The 18,500-nt window shown below is 50.4% G+C and overlaps 5 protein-coding genes across 5 annotated transcripts; 3 read left to right on the plus strand and 2 right to left on the minus strand.

Moving 5' to 3' along the window:
* The first annotated feature begins 4,478 nt into the window (after positions 1–4,478).
* C7974DRAFT_77248 (beta-ketoacyl synthase) lies at positions 4,479–5,445 on the plus strand. Its single transcript, XM_046147249.1, has 2 exons — positions 4,479–4,864; positions 4,914–5,445. Exons 1-2 carry the CDS (start codon positions 4,691–4,693, stop codon positions 5,250–5,252), a joined length of 513 nt encoding a protein of 170 aa, XP_045991228.1. The 5' UTR covers positions 4,479–4,690; the 3' UTR covers positions 5,253–5,445.
* A 1,781-nt stretch (positions 5,446–7,226) lies between these two features.
* On the minus strand, positions 7,227–7,964 carry C7974DRAFT_405434 (uncharacterized protein). The gene is made up of 2 exons (XM_046143040.1): positions 7,461–7,964; positions 7,227–7,256 (listed from the first exon to the last, which is right to left on the minus strand). Exons 1-2 carry the CDS (start codon positions 7,930–7,932, stop codon positions 7,243–7,245), a joined length of 486 nt encoding a protein of 161 aa, XP_045991229.1. The 5' UTR covers positions 7,933–7,964; the 3' UTR covers positions 7,227–7,242.
* Positions 7,965–11,348: 3,384 nt separating this feature from the next.
* Positions 11,349–13,775, plus strand: C7974DRAFT_405435 (KP-43 peptidase). The gene is made up of 2 exons (XM_046143041.1): positions 11,349–11,925; positions 11,971–13,775. Exons 1-2 carry the CDS (start codon positions 11,458–11,460, stop codon positions 13,657–13,659), a joined length of 2,157 nt encoding a protein of 718 aa, XP_045991230.1. The 5' UTR covers positions 11,349–11,457; the 3' UTR covers positions 13,660–13,775.
* A 202-nt stretch (positions 13,776–13,977) lies between these two features.
* On the plus strand, positions 13,978–15,845 carry C7974DRAFT_428892 (uncharacterized protein; the record flags this gene model as incomplete). Its single annotated transcript, XM_046144618.1, has 1 exon — positions 13,978–15,845. The coding sequence occupies exon 1, from the start codon at positions 14,229–14,231 to the stop codon at positions 15,843–15,845; it is 1,617 nt and encodes a 538-aa protein (XP_045991231.1). The 5' UTR covers positions 13,978–14,228.
* A 218-nt stretch (positions 15,846–16,063) lies between these two features.
* C7974DRAFT_380941 (uncharacterized protein) lies at positions 16,064–17,693 on the minus strand (the record flags this gene model as incomplete). Its single annotated transcript, XM_046140563.1, has 3 exons — positions 16,064–16,439; positions 16,513–17,028; positions 17,080–17,693. The coding sequence occupies 3 exons, from the start codon at positions 17,691–17,693 to the stop codon at positions 16,064–16,066; spliced, it is 1,506 nt and encodes a 501-aa protein (XP_045991232.1).
* Between the last annotated feature and the right edge of the window lie 807 nt (positions 17,694–18,500).

Consider the following 18,500-nt stretch of genomic DNA (forward strand, 5'->3'; position numbering starts at 1 on the left):
ACTGCGACCACGAATGAAGCTGTTAACACGGTGTTGGTCGAACACATTCACCTTCTCTTGCTGCACTGAGATGCGAGCTTCTTCGACCAACAACTCGAAGGTGCTAAGAATTAGTGTGCATACGAGGTCGGCGTGCCCAGGCACGGGCAAGAGCACAAGCTGTGCGGCTTTTGCCAAGTCATGACCCCGCAGAAAACCAACCCATCGAGTCACCTCCAGCCATGGCGTTGGTTGTATAGGATAACAAGTGGTTGACGAGTCGTAGCAGATTGTTACAGCTGTTCTCTCGCTTTGGTTGAGTTTGTGCTCAAATTGATCCCACAGTCCAACTGGAGCAACCACACTGGCCACGTTTGTACAAGACGTGGTATTCTGCTTCTGCTGAGCTCCCACATTGTTGAGCGGCAGCGTCGTTTGGTGAATACGAAAGTATGACTGCTTTCCTCTGAAATTGAAAAGACGCTGGCACAGTACGTTCGCGAGCCAGGGCCGACAGAGCGAACCATCTTCTTGTCCACGCTTCAAATCTCTCCAATTGCCTCTCTTAATGGTGTTGATCCACCCGTGTTTCTGCTGGCAATGCTTCTGAATAGCGGTAACGTGGAGGCAAATGTATGCGCAAGGGCGGTCTGTCGATTCGTTGTATGTGCATTGGAGGCCGTTTGCGTAGGTACGAAGATAGGGGATAGCCGGACGCGGACCTATGGGCACCTGTAGTTGGGCGATATCGTCGTCTGTCCACAACGCGCTGGGAAATGCCTGACGTAGAGTTGCCACTACGGCAGTCGAGAACTTGCGGCTGAGACTGTGTTTTTGGCAGAGATGTGTAGCTAGATGCGAGCCCTGCACGGCATATCCACAGCTACGACAGACAAAGAGATGGTAATCGTGAAGAAAAGATATCGTCTCTTTTACAAAGTCAGACACAAAAGAGGATAGGTCTAGATCAACCATTGGAACGATGGCAGTGCGCGCTTAGCACACTCAGTGGTGATGCGCATCCCGTACCGGCAGAAAATAACAGATTACGACCATTTAGTGACGCGTCGCATTGATGAAGGTGCCCCAGACGCGTTCACGCGTTCAAGCGATTTAGGACTGACCCACTCACAGTGCGCTAAGGCTGTTTACGAAGGCGGTACAAGACCGCACTATATTAGCAAGGCGAGCAGACCCCTGCATTACTGATACAGGGGGCATTACTGATTTGATAATAAGGCGTCAGGGTAAGAGTTCATTAATAGTAGATAGGATAAGTAGAAGGAGAGAGAGGTAGGAGAAAGTGTCAGATTTCAGCCTTCTCAGGTCAGATGTATGTAAAAATGTAGAGCAGAATGTGTGTGTTGTTCTTTTTCTGTCTGTACTATCCAGGGAGTTTATATATCTAGTTCCCAGGGATAGTTCCCAGGATGGCTAGTCCTGATACTTTGGGTGGCTCCGGCCTGATTCATATTCACTGGGCTGAGACGCTTTCGGGTAGCTTATTTGACAGAAAGAAGAAGCGTGTAAAGTATTATAAATAAGGCTAAGAGAGGTAAAGGTAGAATAGGGTTAAGAAAGGAAAGGGTAGTAATTAGATACTACTTCAGGCTGCGCGATCATTAGTAATCTAGAACTGTCTGATCGGAATTGATTTCCCTACTGTCTCGTTTCCTCAAAGCCCTACTCCTATCTTTCCCTTCGGCCCGAATACAGATCAAGCCCTCTCCTGCACAGCCAACCAGCAATTCTGTCGCTTTATTTAGGCGTGCCCTCTTACCCTTGGCTATCTGGCCCTATACCGGCGTTACAACCATGCAAGCCCCTTTTCTAGCTGCCTACCGAAAAGCAATACGCCGAAATTAGGCCAGAACCTTTCCTAGTAACACCTGTATGCTGCTGTTCCTGTAAAACTAAAAGTACAGCTGTCTCCATTTTACTTTTGCATACAGTGCTTGTATGCAGCGCATGTATACAGCACTACGCCCCCTTCTACTCCCATCACACCAGAGGAAAGAGCCGCCCGGTTTCTTGGCCTTGTTGCATTGGTTCCCCACCACCTGCACCCGTTCCTTGCTTGCCGGAGATGCCAAGTTGCCTTGCCGCTTGCTGCTGTACCAGACCACTTCAGCGATACCAAGATACACTGCTTCCAGCGACGAGATGTGCGGCTTCTAGTAGAGGCCTGGACACAGCTAAACCCACCTACTCAGCCCGGCTTCCTTACTACCATGGACGACCTAAAGGCGTTGCCTCATCCAACCGGTCCCCCGTGCCCATCGCCCCTTCCAATGCTGCCGGTCTACTATGGTTATCACTGCACCTATGTTAATTCTACAACCAGCGCCCGGTGCCAGGTAATACAGATGCTTAAGCAGGAGATAGTTAAGCACTGTGTAAAAGCACATGACTGGGTTAACCCTAGCACAAGAGGCCGGCCTGCTATTCAAAGGACGCTGGCAGCAGACAGACTAATGTGGGAAATGGACGTGCCTTGCCAGCGTCTAAGGCGCTGCGGAGCTAGATCGCAGGCGTTCCGGGTAGCCCCCCCCTACTGAGCGCACAGCTGAACCTGTCTCTCACATCTCAACACGTGCCAGCACAGGCAGGACCTGGGGAGAGCTAGAGGCAGAGCTTGATATAATGCAGGTTAACAGCACAGCCCAAATGCTGCTTAGTTCAGCTGCCTCCTCTCAGTACCCTATTCACATGAGCCCGTGGCTGGAAAAGACAGGCTGGCCAGCCTACCTAGAAGGGCAGAGCTTAGAAGCTGTTGGGTGGCTTCTAATGCCGCCGACTGAGGATGAGCCTGGCCTAAAAGCTCTACTGCAGGCGTTTGATAGTATTATCGACCAGGCACGGCAATCTATCATAGCAGGGGAAATCAATGTCTTTGCTCTGCACCGAGTCAACAGCTTTCTGCCGCACCGGCCGTACAAGAAGCCCTTCCACAGCAAGGTTCTTGAATCTACTTACAAACGATACAAGGTCTACTGGCACCGGCTGCTATGCTACGTCTACCGCCTAACAATTACACAATGTGGTCCGGACCTACACTATGTGCTTACTACTGCCCAGCAAGAAGCCCTGCACAAAATATCAGCCGTATATCCTGTATCCTCCAGTCCCCTGTGCTCTCTGCTGGCAGAAGCTCCTCAGCTGAGCAAGATGAGCCATACAGCGAATTTGCTGCTGCAATTGAAGGGGTACTGCAGAGTAGCCTTCCGCCTACTGCTGCCCAGCAACCGGCGCCGGCGCCAGCGAAACCATTGACGCTGGTGCCAGCACCTACAAGTACCGCACAGGAGCAAGCGTGCCTTCAACTTTGCATAGTCTTGCTCGATCACAAGCTGCGCGGCAGGGTAGAAGACAGCATCTTTGTTGGATTCCTTGCAGCAAATGGTATCAACGCAGAGCGGACTGGATTCCAAGAAGCTGTTGCAGCCACGTCTGCCCTGTCTGGCCTAGTGAAATTATCCCAGCTTCTAGTAGTGCAGCACGCGCTATGTGAGCACAAATCTGGCCAGACGACACATCTAGCAGACATGATTGCCGAGCTGCAGGATCGATTCATGACGTTCCGCAGCGAGACGCCCATGAATCTAATCCTGAACCTGCGAGCTTACGGCAATGCAACTCAGAACAACACTACTGCTGCTGGTTTTATTGAGTGGTCTGATAACGGGCAGGATATCAGCTACCGGGGTGTGCAGCTAAATATTAACAACCTAAGGTGGTTTATGCGGGACCAGGTCCAGGCTGCTTTCCAGCAAATGTCAGAGCTTCTACTGCTTCCTGATTGCGAAGAAGACACGTGGGCTAAGTTCATTCCAAAACCAGAGCTCTCCCGCCTCCGGGATGATCCTAACCGCAGCAAAGCTGGCGAGTCGTTTCTTGACGACCCAGCAAACAAAGACCACCCTGTCTGTAAGCATCCTAAGTTCCTGCTGCGCAGAATCAAGGACAGTGGCCGCCTCCAAAAACGCTTCCTTACAGACACTGACCAGATTGTCTGGAACCCAAAAGCAGTACAGGCCTACATATATGTCGCCTACAGCTTCCTACGGCGCATGCTCCTGCTCATTCACATGACTGGCGGACAGCCAGCTCGGGCCACTGAGCTGCTCCTACTACGATGGCGGAACTCTCCACATGGCGACACTCGAAATATATTTATTGAAAATGGCCAAGTGGTATTTATTACCTCATACCATAAGAACTATTCCCAGTCAAGCTCCCTCCGCATCATCCAACGATACCTGCCGCTGACGCAGCTGCAGAGGATAGCGCTTACGGGATGCCTTGACCATGTTGACGGTTGTTGCCATAACTTTTGCAGCCATCGAATCCGGCTTTATTGTCGCAATCCAACATACGCACCAACTTACTTGGCTCGCATGACGATCGGGACGATTGCATGTTTGCTCGACCTAGCGGGCTTTTCACTCCTCCCCTGGCTGTAAGGTGAGCTTACTTGACGTTTTTCAAGCGCCCACTATTAGAAAACAAACTGCATGTCTGGCCAGCGATTTGGGGGCATCCAGGGAAAGGTATTCTCTTTTGGAGAGCAGTTCCGACGGTAAGAGCGACTTGGAGGCCAGCACGGTTGCCACGTCCCTTGGGAACTCTCTGGACCTTGACGACAACAAGCTTGCCATCCTAGGCCTGGCTGGGTACCCCTGGTGCTGTCAATGTTGATAGTCTCTGGCAAATGCTCATGGAAGGCCAAGCGGCTGTCTTAACCCACGAAGCAGCTGTGGCGCCCTCCGGCATGGCCGAAGATGAGATCTTTGTATTTCGATACGGCTCTCTGCCCGAGCTCCCAACGATAAGCGCTGAATCATGGAATATGACGCCAGAGGAAGCATATCTTACGGACCCGCAGGTACAGTAATGATTCTGTTCAAAAAAACTCACTCACTGACACGACACAGAAATTGCTTTTCCTCTCCATCGCCTCCCAAGCGCTCGCAGACGTCAAGATGCCCACCACCAAAGGCGTGCCCAATCCCACCGGCGTCTTCATAGGCGCGGCGCATAACACTCACAAAGACGCGCCCGGCACGGTCTTACCCACCGACAGCTTCCACGCGCGCCACCGCACCCTGCTTGACCCGCCCATCTCCACCTTCACGGCCTACAAGCTCAGCCTGACGGGCCCTAACGCGACACTCAACACGGCGTGCTCAAGCGCGCTAGTCGTGCTACAGCACACGCTCTCCGCCCTGCGCGCCGGTGATTGTCCCGCCGCCCTGTGGCCGTCCTGTGAGTGATAAGTTGACAACGTCAATTCCGACGGGACAATGTGGAACGCTGAGGATAGGAGCGAGATAACGTAAAATGAACAGTCCAAGCCTTCGGGAACCGCATGAAGGAATGGGATTCCCTATTAGTTGTGCTGGAAAAGAGTTGCACGCACCGTGTGTCAAATCCGATGAAGAGGCCAAAAGAAGCAATCAGCAAGCCATTTGTTGGTAGACAAGACAGTGAAGGCTGTACGTAAGATTTCGGCACACTGAATTAAGGCTTCAGCGAGTCTAGAGTGGTGTTAATCACCTAGATTCTAGACCAGAGTTATGCTGCCCCGGGATAAGCGAGGGTAAATGTGTTCGAACCCAGATCGTCAATTGGTCTTCGGCGCAATTGCAGCCGAGATGGATGTGGACTGGAGCAGTGACTAGGTGGATTGAAAAGGAAGCATGTTTTCACTCGGCAGCAGTGGTGCGAGATTCGATCGAGGTGCTTACCACTCGACTAGGGTGGTCATTGGCTTGCGCTAGAGCCGTGGATGTTACCGCACCCTGGAACCACAGTAGAGTAAAGGCGGCAGCTGTGGTCTGTGTGAGCGACCTAAAACTCATGAATCTTTGGGCAGACAGGTTAGGGAGAGGGCTAAATGTCGTGTGTCGTCATTGGACGTAGCTAATGAGGCACAGCAACAAAGACTTGAAAGTTGCTGCAAACATCCAATCCGCCACCGCGTTGTCTGAAAACGGTGGCCATCTCTGTAGTCGGTAGTCTGGAGCGCCAGGCTAACGCGATTCTGGCTCAAGTAGGTTACCGTGTTGGCGCACGTGCCGCCCGATCAACAGCAACTACACCAAACCTTGACGCGAAACAACACAACATAGCCTTGATTTTTGTGGAGTTGATGAGGGGGTTCGCGCGCAATGAGTGAATCCGCGCATTGAGTGCACGGACACGTTAGCTCATGCATAGGAGATAGTAGAAGATCCGTAACAGTCGGTCGACTAGACATAGAATTAGAGCGATCACTGGTCGGTCTATCGTGTGTCCTCTTCTCTGACTCCGTTTTTAATTATATCCTCCCCTTCCTTCAGGTAGAGGCTCCTGGTCCCGAGGCCTGCATTTTTTGACAGATGTGTGCTTGCAGTTCGTATGTGTGTTCATGCCACTGTTAAAACAGGTGCTTGATTGCGCCAAGCAGGAGGACGTATTCATGTTCGAACCCTAGCAAGTGTCCTAAGGGACAGGAACTTTCGGTTGGTTCGACGTGGTTGAGGGAAGATTCGATTCGCAGAGATATCTCAATGCGGTCACCTACTGGTCTCGTTAATTAAGACTTTGGCCACGATCATCTACCGAATCGCAATATTGTTACCTTGGGTTAATCACTTCTTCGTCAACGGACCGCTCGCGTTTGCTTGAATCGAGTGGAGCAAGCTACGTTGCTGGGATAAGTTTTTTGGCTCCTTTACTCGACTACCGTGAACGTGTATGCTCTCCATTTTTCTTGAAGGAGTTAACACCTTTCGTCGTTCGCACAATTCTACGGCATTGCCGCTGATGGAAGAACAATGAAGTGTACCATTGCTCCAGAAGAAAACGCCCATATCTGTGCATCTCGGGTTCAAAACCGCCACCTGCAGCCTCACCCAGTCAGGTCACGAACAGGTCGGCGTCCATGCTGATGTGGTCCATTCTCCGTGGTAGCAGAGACACGACGCTGCTCCCACTGAACCAATCAATGTCGATGCCGAAATTGCTGAGAAGCGTTAGCGAAGCGAGGAGCCAGCGAGGGTGCGCGCTTGGCAGTCAAATGTGGGGTACGCTCGGTAACCCACCGTGTGCATCGTTTGGGGGGCTGACTCATTACGCTAAAGACTTGATCGTCACCGCGCTGCAAAGTTCCATCATCTGCGGTCTTTCCTTCACTGCTGAGTCCGGGCCTTGCGACTCAAGCATCGGTCATTGACTGCATGCCGTAAGACTCTCGAATTCCTATAGACACACAAGTCACGATTACAAAATCCGCTGTAAGGTTATTTTATCTCCTTCTCCAGGGTGTGCAAGCGCGCGACGGTAGGCGCCACAGTTGTTCGTGGGAAAGAGAGTGCGAATGTCGAGGATGAAGGCACATATCGTTGCGACACTGTACTACAAATGTTAGACATGCCTTTGAGGAGAAGGCGGTGGCTCGTACATTCCAAATATGGCAGCACTGAAGAGTTTTTATACAGCCTGCAAACAAGGACGCCTCTGCCATGACCCCAAAGAGCGGTCGTACATCTCCGGCCAGTGGCTGTACCCATCCATGCGCCGCACGAGTAGAGTGAACGCGACAGTCCAGATGCAGACCATGAATCCGTTTACAATGATATTGCAGAATGGCGAAAGCCTGTAGTAGTAGTGGAGGAGTGAGGAAAGGATGATCCATGAGAATGTGGTAAGAGCCGCAGCTTGAAGCTTGTAGATATCAGACGCAGAATTGGATCTTAGGATTGGCAGACTCACAAGGAAGAACATCCACGGAATGGTAATGTTGGTATCTTGCAAGTGATGGATGAAAAGGAACATCACACCTGCAACCATGGTTGAGGCGAGAAATTGAACGAAGCGGAAGCCATGGAACCAAACGCTAGAATACTTGCGGGTACGTCGAGCTTTGGTATATTTTACATTGGAAGCCATGAGTAGACCGTTAAAAGCCATGATGCTGAAGACTAGTTCGATGCGAAGAAGATTAAGTGAAGTTGGCAAAGCAGCAATGGTGTACGCGGTAGAAGCATTTCTCATAACGAACAGTCATTTAACATAACGTATTCCATCATCGAGTGCGCCAAACCATCGAGTGAGCCAAAATCTCTTGGCACCCAACATGACTATTACTACGCGCAATGTCTCAACCAACTCAGGTAAATCAATCTCAAAATGAAGGCAGGATAGAGCTTGCTCTCCAGGCTATAAAGCAAGGCCAATTCAAAAGCGTCCGACATGCTGCTAAGGCGTTTAACGTTACCCGATCAACCCTGCAGCGAAGATACAACGGAACCCTCGCCCGAGCTAATTGCCAGCCCAATCGCCAGAAGCTCACGCGCACTGAAGAGCAGACAATCGTCCGATATATCCTCGACCTCGATTTGCGAGGATTTGCGCCCCGGCTGTGTAAGGTGGCAGATATGGCGGATAAACTGCTGGCTGTACGCGGTGGAGAGCCAGTAGGCAAGCGATGGGCTGAGAGATTTGTAACGCGCTCAGATGAGCTTAAAATGGCTTTCAACCGAGCAAAGGACCGTCAGAGGATACTCCAGGAAGATCCAGAGAAAATTGGTGCGTGGTTTAAGCTAGTTAAGGACACCAAAGCCAAGTACGGCGTTCACAACGACGACGTGCACAACTTTGATAAAACTGGCTTCCAGATGGGCGTCATTGGCTCTATCAAAGTTGTTACAGGCTCAGAGAGACGCGCTCGACCTAAGCTTGTTCAGCCAGGCGATCGCGAGTGGGTTTACAGTTATCCAGAGCATCTGCGCTGCTAGGTATGCGACCCTGCCATTCATTGTCTATAAAGGACGCGTCTATATCTCTGCATGGTACGAGGAGGCAGATATACTGTACAATTGGAAGCTCTCAGTCTCTGAGAACGGCTGGACAAACAACGCGCTTAGTCTTGAGTGGTTGAAGCACTTTGACGTGCATACAAAGGCGCGTCAGGTAGGGGGGTATAGTTTGCTTATCTTAGACGGCCATGAGAGCCACCTTAACCAGGACTTTAAGGACTATTGCTTGGAGAACAAGATCCTTACTCTCTGTATGCCACCTCACTCGTCGCACATCCTCCAGCCGCTTGACGTGGTCTGCTTCTCGCCGTTGAAGCGCAAGTCAGCGCGTTCAAGACTTGGCACGCCGGCGCGTCTTCCACATCAACAAAGAAGGCTTTCTCCCCGCCTTTAAAGACGCGTTTTTTGACGTGTTTACACAGGAGAACTGTCAAAAGGCCTTTAAGGCGCCAGGACTAGTCCCTACGAACGCGCAGGTAGTGTTGGATCGCCTTGCAGTACGGCTGCGTACCCCGCCAGAACCTCTCCTCCTAGAGACGCCGTGGCAGTCGAAGACACCAAGCAATACTCACGAGTTTGGATCTCAATCTAAGCTCATACGCGAGTCCTTTACTCGGTCACCTGTTACAGCGCAGGCAGGCTTCTCTCTCAGCTTATAAAAGGCGCTGAACTTATGCTGCACCAAAACGCTCTGCTTGTTGCCCGCAATCATGAGCTTGAAGAGCAATTAGCAGTAATAACTAAGCGGAAATCGCGCAAAAGGAAGTGGATTCAGCAAGGTGGCACATTAGAGTATGGTGCAGCGTTAGCGCAGGTAGCTGCTAAAGCGTCTGCGGCGTCTTAGCGATCTAAGAAGGCTCGTGGTGGTAGTAATCAAGAAACAGCTCAACCAGCTCTACGGCGCTGTGGAAATTGTGGCGGGACTGGGCACAACGCTCGAACGTGCAAAAAGGATATAGAAGGATCTTATAAATCTGATGTAAGCATAACATACGCAGGTTCTTTGTTTAATAGTGATGAAATAGATAATTCGTGACATAAGTTGGTGGTGCCAAGAGATTTTGGCTCACTCGATGATGGAATACGTTATTTCAAGATACAGTGTCTCATATTCTCGCTTGTCACTGCTCTCAGCCCTACTAGTTTACCTGTTTAACGATCAGCTGCCAAGTTGCCAAGTAGTGAAGTCCACCAAGGACCGTTGTAATCTGTCCAGCTCTCGGAACTTGCCTTCAAGCTTTGTTGTAAGCCCAATAAGCCCAATTGAATATTTCAGCCCTACTCCCGAGCATACCAATTTTTGATTGTGCAGTAATGGTGACGGAATCTTTTTACGCCTTGGTACGCAGCTGCGCAGAAGACGGAGCAACCTGCGAGGAAATTGAACGATCCCAAGTGAGATTGTTGATCGAAGGGTGCCATTCGTGGGTTCGTTTTCCGCAGCTGTAGAGCTGAAACATACCTGAGCACATAGTTATAATATGGTTATTTGGATAACTGGTTAAGCAGACGTTAGCGTACCAAGGTCTGTTCTAACCAATCAGAGAAAATCTTGCTACTAATGATATCTGTCCGATTGGCTGAAAAGGGCTTTGGTACGCTAACGTCTGCTTAACCAGTTATCCAAATAACCATATTGTAACCATGTGCCCAGGTATGAGCTGAAAATTAAGCAGATTCGTGACACACGTATCATTATGACTATCGATGAATATCTTAACTCAGCAAAAGCCACGAGAGGTGAACTTCGTCCTCCTGAGCTATGAAGCTCGCTATGACTGAAGGCTGACTAGTATCAATTCGTTTGCTAGCTTCTATGCGTGCAGCAGCGGGGCTGACTCAGTACCGTAGAAAGAATCAGAGGTGGCTCATGTTAAGCCAATGGACGAGGTAGTGATCGAATGATCAAACATAGACACAGATAGCGGTGTAGTAACTTGCTTATCAAGACCAATGGCTGGCTGCTGGCACAGCTAGGCCGGACATTGAAGCGAATGAATTGGTAGTGTGAATTGTCACAACCACGCCACGGCGCAACCCTGCTCAACTTCAGCGTAGCATCTCAATAACACTGGAGGCGAGACAAGGGGGCGTTTTTAGATTTGGACAAACCTTCTTTCCGATGCGCGGTCTCACTTGTCTCCATCTGTATTCGTCGTGCACTACACCGCCTCCTTTGTAGCCGAGATGTTCCAACGATTCTAGAACAAGTAAGACGGCATCCCATGATCTGAGCAGTGACAGCTTCAGAGGCTTGGAAGGATCTTGGCCCGCATAAGACAATTCGAGGACAGTAGAAGTGAACAATGGAACAAAGTAGCTACTACAAATTACCCAAGGCAGCCAAGTGTTGTTGTTCCTAATGTGCTGTAATTAATTTCTGCACTAGTGGATATAGAGCTAGCGTTGGGGACAAATCTTATCTTGGGGACAAAGGAAGTGCTGCAGCCTGTGCATCTCAGCTCGAGAGGCGCCTCTGAGCTGATTCCCGACTCAGCCACATGTGATTAACATGTGATTATCATGTCGGTCCTATTGTTGTTGTTCAAGATGTCCTTATCTGTATGGTATAAGAGGCCAGCGATGCTGCGCCGATCATGAATTGAAAAGTCATCCACACTCTTTACTCCTCTCTTGTAGCTGAACAAACCAACATTCTAGTGTTTGTTTGCCCAATATGTCAGCTATCGCCATTAACGGGAACGCGTTCGATCCAGCTGACCCAGCGATTCAACCTCTCGGCCTCACCGCCTCTGATGCTGCCGAATCCAATTATATCATCGTTCAGACCAAAGGAGGACGTCTTGAGGCTGATCAAATAACCGAACTTGCAGCCAAAGAGGTTTTCATTCATGAATATGTCTCGGATAGTACCTACCTCTGCGGGTACAACCACAAAGATCTGGACACGATCCGAAGGTTGCCATTCGTTGGCTATGCTAATATCTACCTTTCTCTATTCGTCGTTCAAAGTTCTTTGAAGAATGCTGCAGGCAATCCAGCCACGCATGGATCATCGCGGGCTACTACGGCATCTCGAGCCCCACATCTTGTGAACGTGATCTTCCACGAAGGTGTTGAGGGTGATAGCGCTCTGAAGCAGCAAGTTGCAACAGCTGCGCATGTTGACGTCGATGGTGTTGAAGTAAGTATATAAACCCTCGAGTATTATTGAAGTTAACGAATTTAGATGGACGGAGGCAAAATCAGGCTCTCAATTCAAGAGTCAAGACTTGAAAATGTTGCCAAAATTGATGCCGTACGGTCAATTCATGCGGTTCCCCTCCGGACGTTGTATAATAATGTCGCACGAAGTATTATTAACGCAGATGTTGTAGTGGGTTCTATTGCTTATAAAGGCGAAGGCGAAATTGTTGCGGTTGCAGACACCGGCTTCGACATAGGAGATAAGGTACATCCCCACCCGGCTTTCACCGGAAGAGTCAATAAACTGTACGCGCTTGGAAGAACGTCCCCTATTTCCAAAACCAACGACCCTGACGGCCATGGGACTCACGTGTGCGGGTCAGTACTTGGAGATCACACCTCTTCATCTATGGGTGGAAGAATCGAAGCTCCAGCTTCACAAGCCCAGCTTGTCATGCAATCGCTGCTTGACGATCGTGGTAGCCTGGGAGGCATTCCATTCAATCTCGTTGCTCTATTCAAGAAGCCATACGACACTGACAAGGCGCGAGTGCACACAAATTCATGGGGGTCAGTCTGGACAGGATCACAGTTGCCCTATGATTCTAGCGCCAGTGAAATTGATAAATTCGTTTGGGATCATCCAGAAATGGTTATCTGCTTTGCAGCCGGAAATGATGGCACAGATAAAACCCCCGTGGATGGCGTCACTGACAGCGGCCTCATTGGAGCCGAAGCCTCTGCCAAAAACTGCATCACCGTTGGTGCAACAGAAAGTCGTCGACCTGAGATCCGCTGGAACCCACCATCATGGAACCCAAGGGCAAGGACCTTCACCTATGGAGAATTCTTTCCCAGGTTATTTCCTCTTGATCCTATCGCCTCTGACCACATGGCAAACAATGTCGAAGGAATCGCCGCCTTTAGCAGTTTCGGCCCTACAGCTGAAGGGCGTATGAAACCCGATGTTGTGGCGCCAGGTACATCTATTCTATCGGCTCGTTCCCAAGATATCACGGAAGTCCCTACGCATTGGGGCATCTCTGATGATGCAGCGTGGATGTTCGAAACTGGAACAAGCATGGCAACGCCCCTCGTAGCCGGCTGCTGTGCCGTTCTACGCGAAACACAAGTAAAAAATGGTCACCGATCTCCAAGCGCTGCTCTCATCAAAGCATTGCTCATCAATGGTGCTGTTGATATAACGGGCCAATATCCCGGGGACGAATCGGGCACTTCACCGTCATTTAGTGCTGGATTCGGACGTGTTGATCTTGCCGGCTCCGTTATTTTGCCTGGAACGAACACAAATGCAGGTGCTGGCGAAGGTCGACCACTGAAGCAGGGCGAAGAGTGGGGCATCACCATCACTGTGCCTCAAGATAAGCCCCAAGATGGTAACTCCGATGCTGCGTCAAAGAGTGCTGTGCACCTTCCTCACCCAACACTCAAAATAACAATGGTCTACTCGGACTTCCCGGGCGTGATGCTCCAAAACGATCTCAACCTCATTGTTCAAACGGGGTCGACAGAGCGACATGGAAACCAAGGAACAACGAGTTTCCCAGTTGGTAGTACGGCAGCGAGAGGTTTTGACGGAGTCAATAACGTAGAGCAGATTGTTTGGACTAATGTGCCGGTCGGTGAATTGAAGATCAAGGTTAAGGCTAGGTCCATTACAAGACCAGTAGGTGGCTCTCAGGGTTTCGCGTATGCTTGGAGGATTTATTAGGAAACAGTTGTTATGTATGAAAAGCAGTGAAGATTACAGGAATAATGCGTGTTGAAGGAAGACGACGGTACCATTTGAGAAAAGTCCACTACAACACGAACACTCAACGTTGGAACAAAGAAAATCAAACCTCAAGGGTACATACTTACAACGCTCTACTGGGCTAATAGTCCACAGAACTTTGATCAAACTTCCACAAAACGTCCGTGCCGACCCAGAACCTTTGTTAAATTTCCGAAAACGGCCGTGCACGCGTCGCCAACGCGACCAGTACCACAAACAACACCTCATTATCCTTGCTCTACCAGCAGCCTATTTCTCGTTTTCCAATCTTCTCAAGCCCACTCTATCTACGCTTGTTTACTCTGTAGGCGTGTTGCTTCCTGATTTGCCTGCTTTGTAATTTTTATTGTGAGCGCCCGTCGCCCTGCCGACACGATCACGACCACTCCTTACGTATTGCCCCGCTGCTCATCCTTTGGAAGAGCTTACTTGCTGTCGTCCTGTGGTTCCCAGGTGCTGTCTCTTTTCCCTGCTTGCCGTGTTGCCGTGTTGCATTTTCCATCATCATGGATCATGACTCTACACCAACCATCCTGACCCGCTGCGATCTGCACGTAGATGGCGAGAGTCAAGCCCTGATATGTCGTCGATGCAAGTACGCTCTCGCCACAGCGAGCTCCCAGGTCACAACCCATCTCGACAGGAAGCATGGCGTTTCCAAGGAACTCCGGAAGGGGCTCACGCAATATTTGCGTCAGCACCCGTGTGATATCATGGACCCAAGCAGTATTCCTCCCCGTCCGCACGGATCGACGGCGCATCCAGAGCTCCAGATTCACGAAGGCTACGCTTGCCGCAAGTGCGAGTTCTGTACCACCAGCTTGAAACAATTGACCAGCCATCTTGGTAAAGTCCATCTTCGCGAACGACCTTCCAAAAAGACCGACGATCTGTACGACGATGTATTCCTACAGACATGGGGCGATGGCCCGACGCGCAGATACTGGACGGTGTCGATGAACGGAAGCACGCTGCGCCCAATACGCCTACCGTGTGCTGACGAACACCTCGAATCAGTGCGGGAGCGCGAGCAGGCTCGACGCGAGGAGCAACAGCGCACCGCGCTGACTGATATGGGAACGCAGATGCTGCAGAACACTGGCCCCTGGATGGAGCGCACTCGCTGGCCTATCACGTACCAGGGCGTTCGCCGTGATGTATTGCTTGGTCTTGCTGAAGTGCCTGTAGTGCACGATGGTGTCGACCTGACCATTGGACAGTCAGAGCATGATTCCAACATCACGAGCCCAGCCGAGGACGAGCAGAAGATATGGCATTTGGCACAAGCTGTCCAGGCCGTGCTTGATCGATGTGAGGAGACCATGCGCCGCACCGGCCGTCCGCTTTTGTGCTGGCTGATCACCACGCGGCCATCGCCGTGCTTTCCGAAGCCCTTCAAGTTTCTTGGTCGCGAAAAAAGCAGGAGATCTTATCGTCGGTGGCTGAAGGGTTTCCTTGCATTCGTGTTCCGGGCATGGCGCATGGAATCGGGCAAGCGCTTATCCCTAGCTGGCATCCGATTCAGTCGGAAGCAATCTGCTCGCTTGCGCTCGATCTGGGATCATCGTCTATGGAGCCACCGCATCGGGCCCGACCTCTGGTCGGGGCTTGCAGGTGATCGACGGCGAAGAAGCAGCGACAGGGGTGCGACTGACGACAGCCAGAGTGGAAGCGAAGTAGATGGAGAGACTGACGAAGAGGCTACAGACGAACAGGACGAGACAAATCTAGACGAGGAGCAGGACGTCGGATCGGATACGGCAGAGATCTCAGGAGAGGACGAGAATGGACTGCATAGCGACAGCAGCACCGACTCGTCCTTACGAGAATCTGTCTTGAGCTACAAACCCAGTGAGATACATACTGCTGCCGCCGAATTGTTGGAGCTCGTTTTCGAGTTGTGCATTACATTTATGACGGAAGAGTTCAAAGACGGGCAACCAAGCTCAAGTACGTTAGTGTACTACAGCGGCGTCCTCGCGCTGCAAGGCACTGGAGAAACATTCCGGACAGCGAAGTTGTTTACTCCTATTTTGTCGCAGCTCATATACATCCAGCGACTGCTATTCTTAGAGTACGCCTTGCGGCGCAAACATAAAAAAGATTTCGTAGATAACAAGTAATTCAATACTTTCTGCACTATAGTAGCTTGTGGTAGTGTTGAGTTATACGAATACAAAGGGCCGAGACCTTAGTGAGGGTGGCAGCTCGCTTGCCGATAACGTTAAGATAGAGAAAAAAGAGTAAGATTAAGGAAAGGGAAAAGGAAAAAGAAGAAGAGAAAGAAAGAGGAGGGTAAAAAAGAGATAAATGTTTAAAGAAGTGTTTAAAGAAAGAAAGTTTAAAGTAAGAAAAGAGAAGGAAAGTGTATCGCTTGGAGGTAGGTAGGGCAAAGCAAACATTTCCCTTGGAACGCCAGGTAAGAAATACCAGCGCCGTGGCAAACGCTATCAGCCCAAACATCAACCTTCCACTCGAAGCCATTCTCGGAGACGCTGTCTGTCTGTACTCTGAGCCTCAAGTTGTGATCGTGGCTGAAATTGAATGACTTAATCGCTACGAGCACTATCGGTTCCTTGTTGAATTGTCCTTCTGGGAACTTGACCTGCCCTCCCTTTTGAGAATCCGGTACTATCTCCTTCTGCATACTGGTATCTGCGAACCCGCTGACCACCTTCTCTCTATCTGCTGGATAAGCAATCCAGGAAACGGCACCGCTAAACAATGTGGTGTCGCCCCATGTATCAACGTGAACGACAGAAACTCTCCTCGTTGAGATCTGATGCGTACGCCGTGACGCGCCAATCGCGATGCTTGTCCATGTCGACGCCTTTGACCCAAACAATCACCTTCGGAGGCTCTTCGAAAGAACGCTCGAAGTTGATCCGCTTTGAGTTCTGAGGTTGAGGTTCGTGCCAGGGATGTAGTTCGAGAGTGTTGAATTCGCCGACTTGAAAGTCACTGTTCTGATCCACTACCGTCCACGCTGCTCCGGCCGAGTAAAGGATGGTATCGGCCCAACCATCGGTATGGACAACGAAATCTTCCTTTGTGATGCGGTCTGCGTAAGTGCTGATTCGTATGTTTGCGTCCTTGCTGATGTCAAGCTCAGTCAAGCCAATAGCGACCCTGGGGGGTTGCTTGTAAGCTGGGTTGAGGTAGAACTGTTTCGAGGTCTGATTTTTTGGTTTGTCCGAGGAACGCAAATCCATCGTCCTGAAACTGCCATTGTTCAGACTTCGCTTTGGGTATACTTGTCTAATGAAGGCCTTGTCCAGGGCGGAGAGTGCCATGTTCCGCGGAATGCTGTAGGTGCCAATCGTGAATTCGTCGGGAATTTCTTAGCACATGATGGACCACGGGTCAAATCTCGAGTACGCAGCTGCAGATGCAGGGTACTTGTTGAAGAGATTGCGATCTATGTCTTCTCTAGTCCAGTTGTTTGGTGGTCCCATGAAGTATCTGTACACCGCTTCACGATCCCAAGGTATGTTTGAGGCAGGGCTCATGTGCTCATGGATACAACCTAAAGCGTGGCCAAACTCGTGGATAGTCGTGCGAGAGAACTCCTCGTCTCGTGTTTCCTCGTTAAACCAGCCGAAATTCATGGTAGGGGTTTCCTGGTCGGTTATCGTGAGGTTTGTAGTACCCAGATATGACCATGATCCTCCACCTTGTTGAAAAGCAATCCTGATTTCGGCATCTCCGGAATCGACAAATTCGAATTTTATTTCTGCATATTCTTCCCAGGTCTTGGTGCAAGACTTGACTTTGTCCTGCACTGTGTTGCTTCCTTCAAGAAAGCGGACACGCAACGTTCTACCATTGCGCCAGAACTTATCTATGTCTAGTGCGAGTTGGGAGGGCCCGGAGCCCGACGGGGAAGGCTGACGGTTGCCTAGAGGGAGAACCTGCTTCACTTCTTTCGGAAGCAGCTCTATGCAGATCTTTGGAACGGGGTTGGGCGCCATGTTGGCCTGAAAAGATTTTGGGTTGAGAATTGTTATTTCAGCAGTGCCTTCGTCGCAGTGCTCGAGCATGTATTTAAGCTATTTCACTCGAACTTATGCCCGACCACCATATTCAGTCCTAGCTTCCATTTGCGGCAAAGCTGAAGTGATTGTTCTATCATGGCTGGTCTGGCCATCAAGCCAAGTTCTGATCAGCCGATAATGCAGGCTGAACTGTCGGCCATGGATCTGTCTGACATCTACTAATGTAGTGAATCCAGGAATCGTGTCCACACCATCCAATGAGTTTCTACCACTTACTGTTAACGATGGTTGCCTGCTGAGAGGGTATATGCACAGCTTCAAGCCATATAACGTCATGTCTCGCTAACTATGTCAAGGTCTTGTTGCATGTGATGATTTCATGGATAGCGGGGTTACGGCCTGTCGAGCTGAAAACAGCATATGTCCGCTTGTTGTGGTTCGACATGCATATTGCCAAGTCTGAGTGAAACTAGTTGGGCATAGTGTACATCTTACGGGTGTGGATCTGAAGACAAAGTTCACCAAGTATGGGGCAGGGATAACGAGCATAATCGTCAATGGCTCCTTGGAACTCGCTAGCCATCCTTGGCCTCGCATAGTTGGTTCTTGCAGTCTTCTCTGGGTGCGCGGAGGAAGAAGGCCGATTACTGTGGTGTTCCTCAGCTACGTAGCTAGCATTCTCAGCTTTATCGCATGGCTTACGTGCTGTAGCTGCACCTGAAGAATCCGTCAGGTCGGGCGCCCTGATCCCTGCCTGCCGTGTGGCGCAAACCTTGTTGCAAC

The sequence above is a fragment of the Boeremia exigua genome (genome assembly GCF_020726555.1).
Source record: "Boeremia exigua strain MPI-SDFR-AT-0100 chromosome Unknown C7974scaffold_15, whole genome shotgun sequence".
In the NCBI taxonomy this organism is placed as follows: domain Eukaryota; kingdom Fungi; phylum Ascomycota; class Dothideomycetes; order Pleosporales; family Didymellaceae; genus Boeremia; species Boeremia exigua.

Bases quoted from the DNA above. Each gene is read 5' to 3' on its own strand.
- C7974DRAFT_77248 (XM_046147249.1), top strand. From the start codon at position 4,691: ATGCTCATGGAAGGCCAAGCGGCTGTCTTAACCCACGAAGCAGCTGTG. The intron at 4,865-4,913 runs GTACAGTAATGA...GACACGACACAG, and splicing joins CATATCTTACGGACCCGCAG to AAATTGCTTTTCCTCTCCAT.
- C7974DRAFT_405434 (XM_046143040.1), bottom strand. From the start codon at position 7,932: ATGGCTTTTAACGGTCTACTCATGGCTTCCAATGTAAAATATACCAAA.
- C7974DRAFT_405435 (XM_046143041.1), top strand. From the start codon at position 11,458: ATGTCAGCTATCGCCATTAACGGGAACGCGTTCGATCCAGCTGACCCA. The intron at 11,926-11,970 runs GTAAGTATATAA...TAACGAATTTAG, and splicing joins TTGACGTCGATGGTGTTGAA to ATGGACGGAGGCAAAATCAG.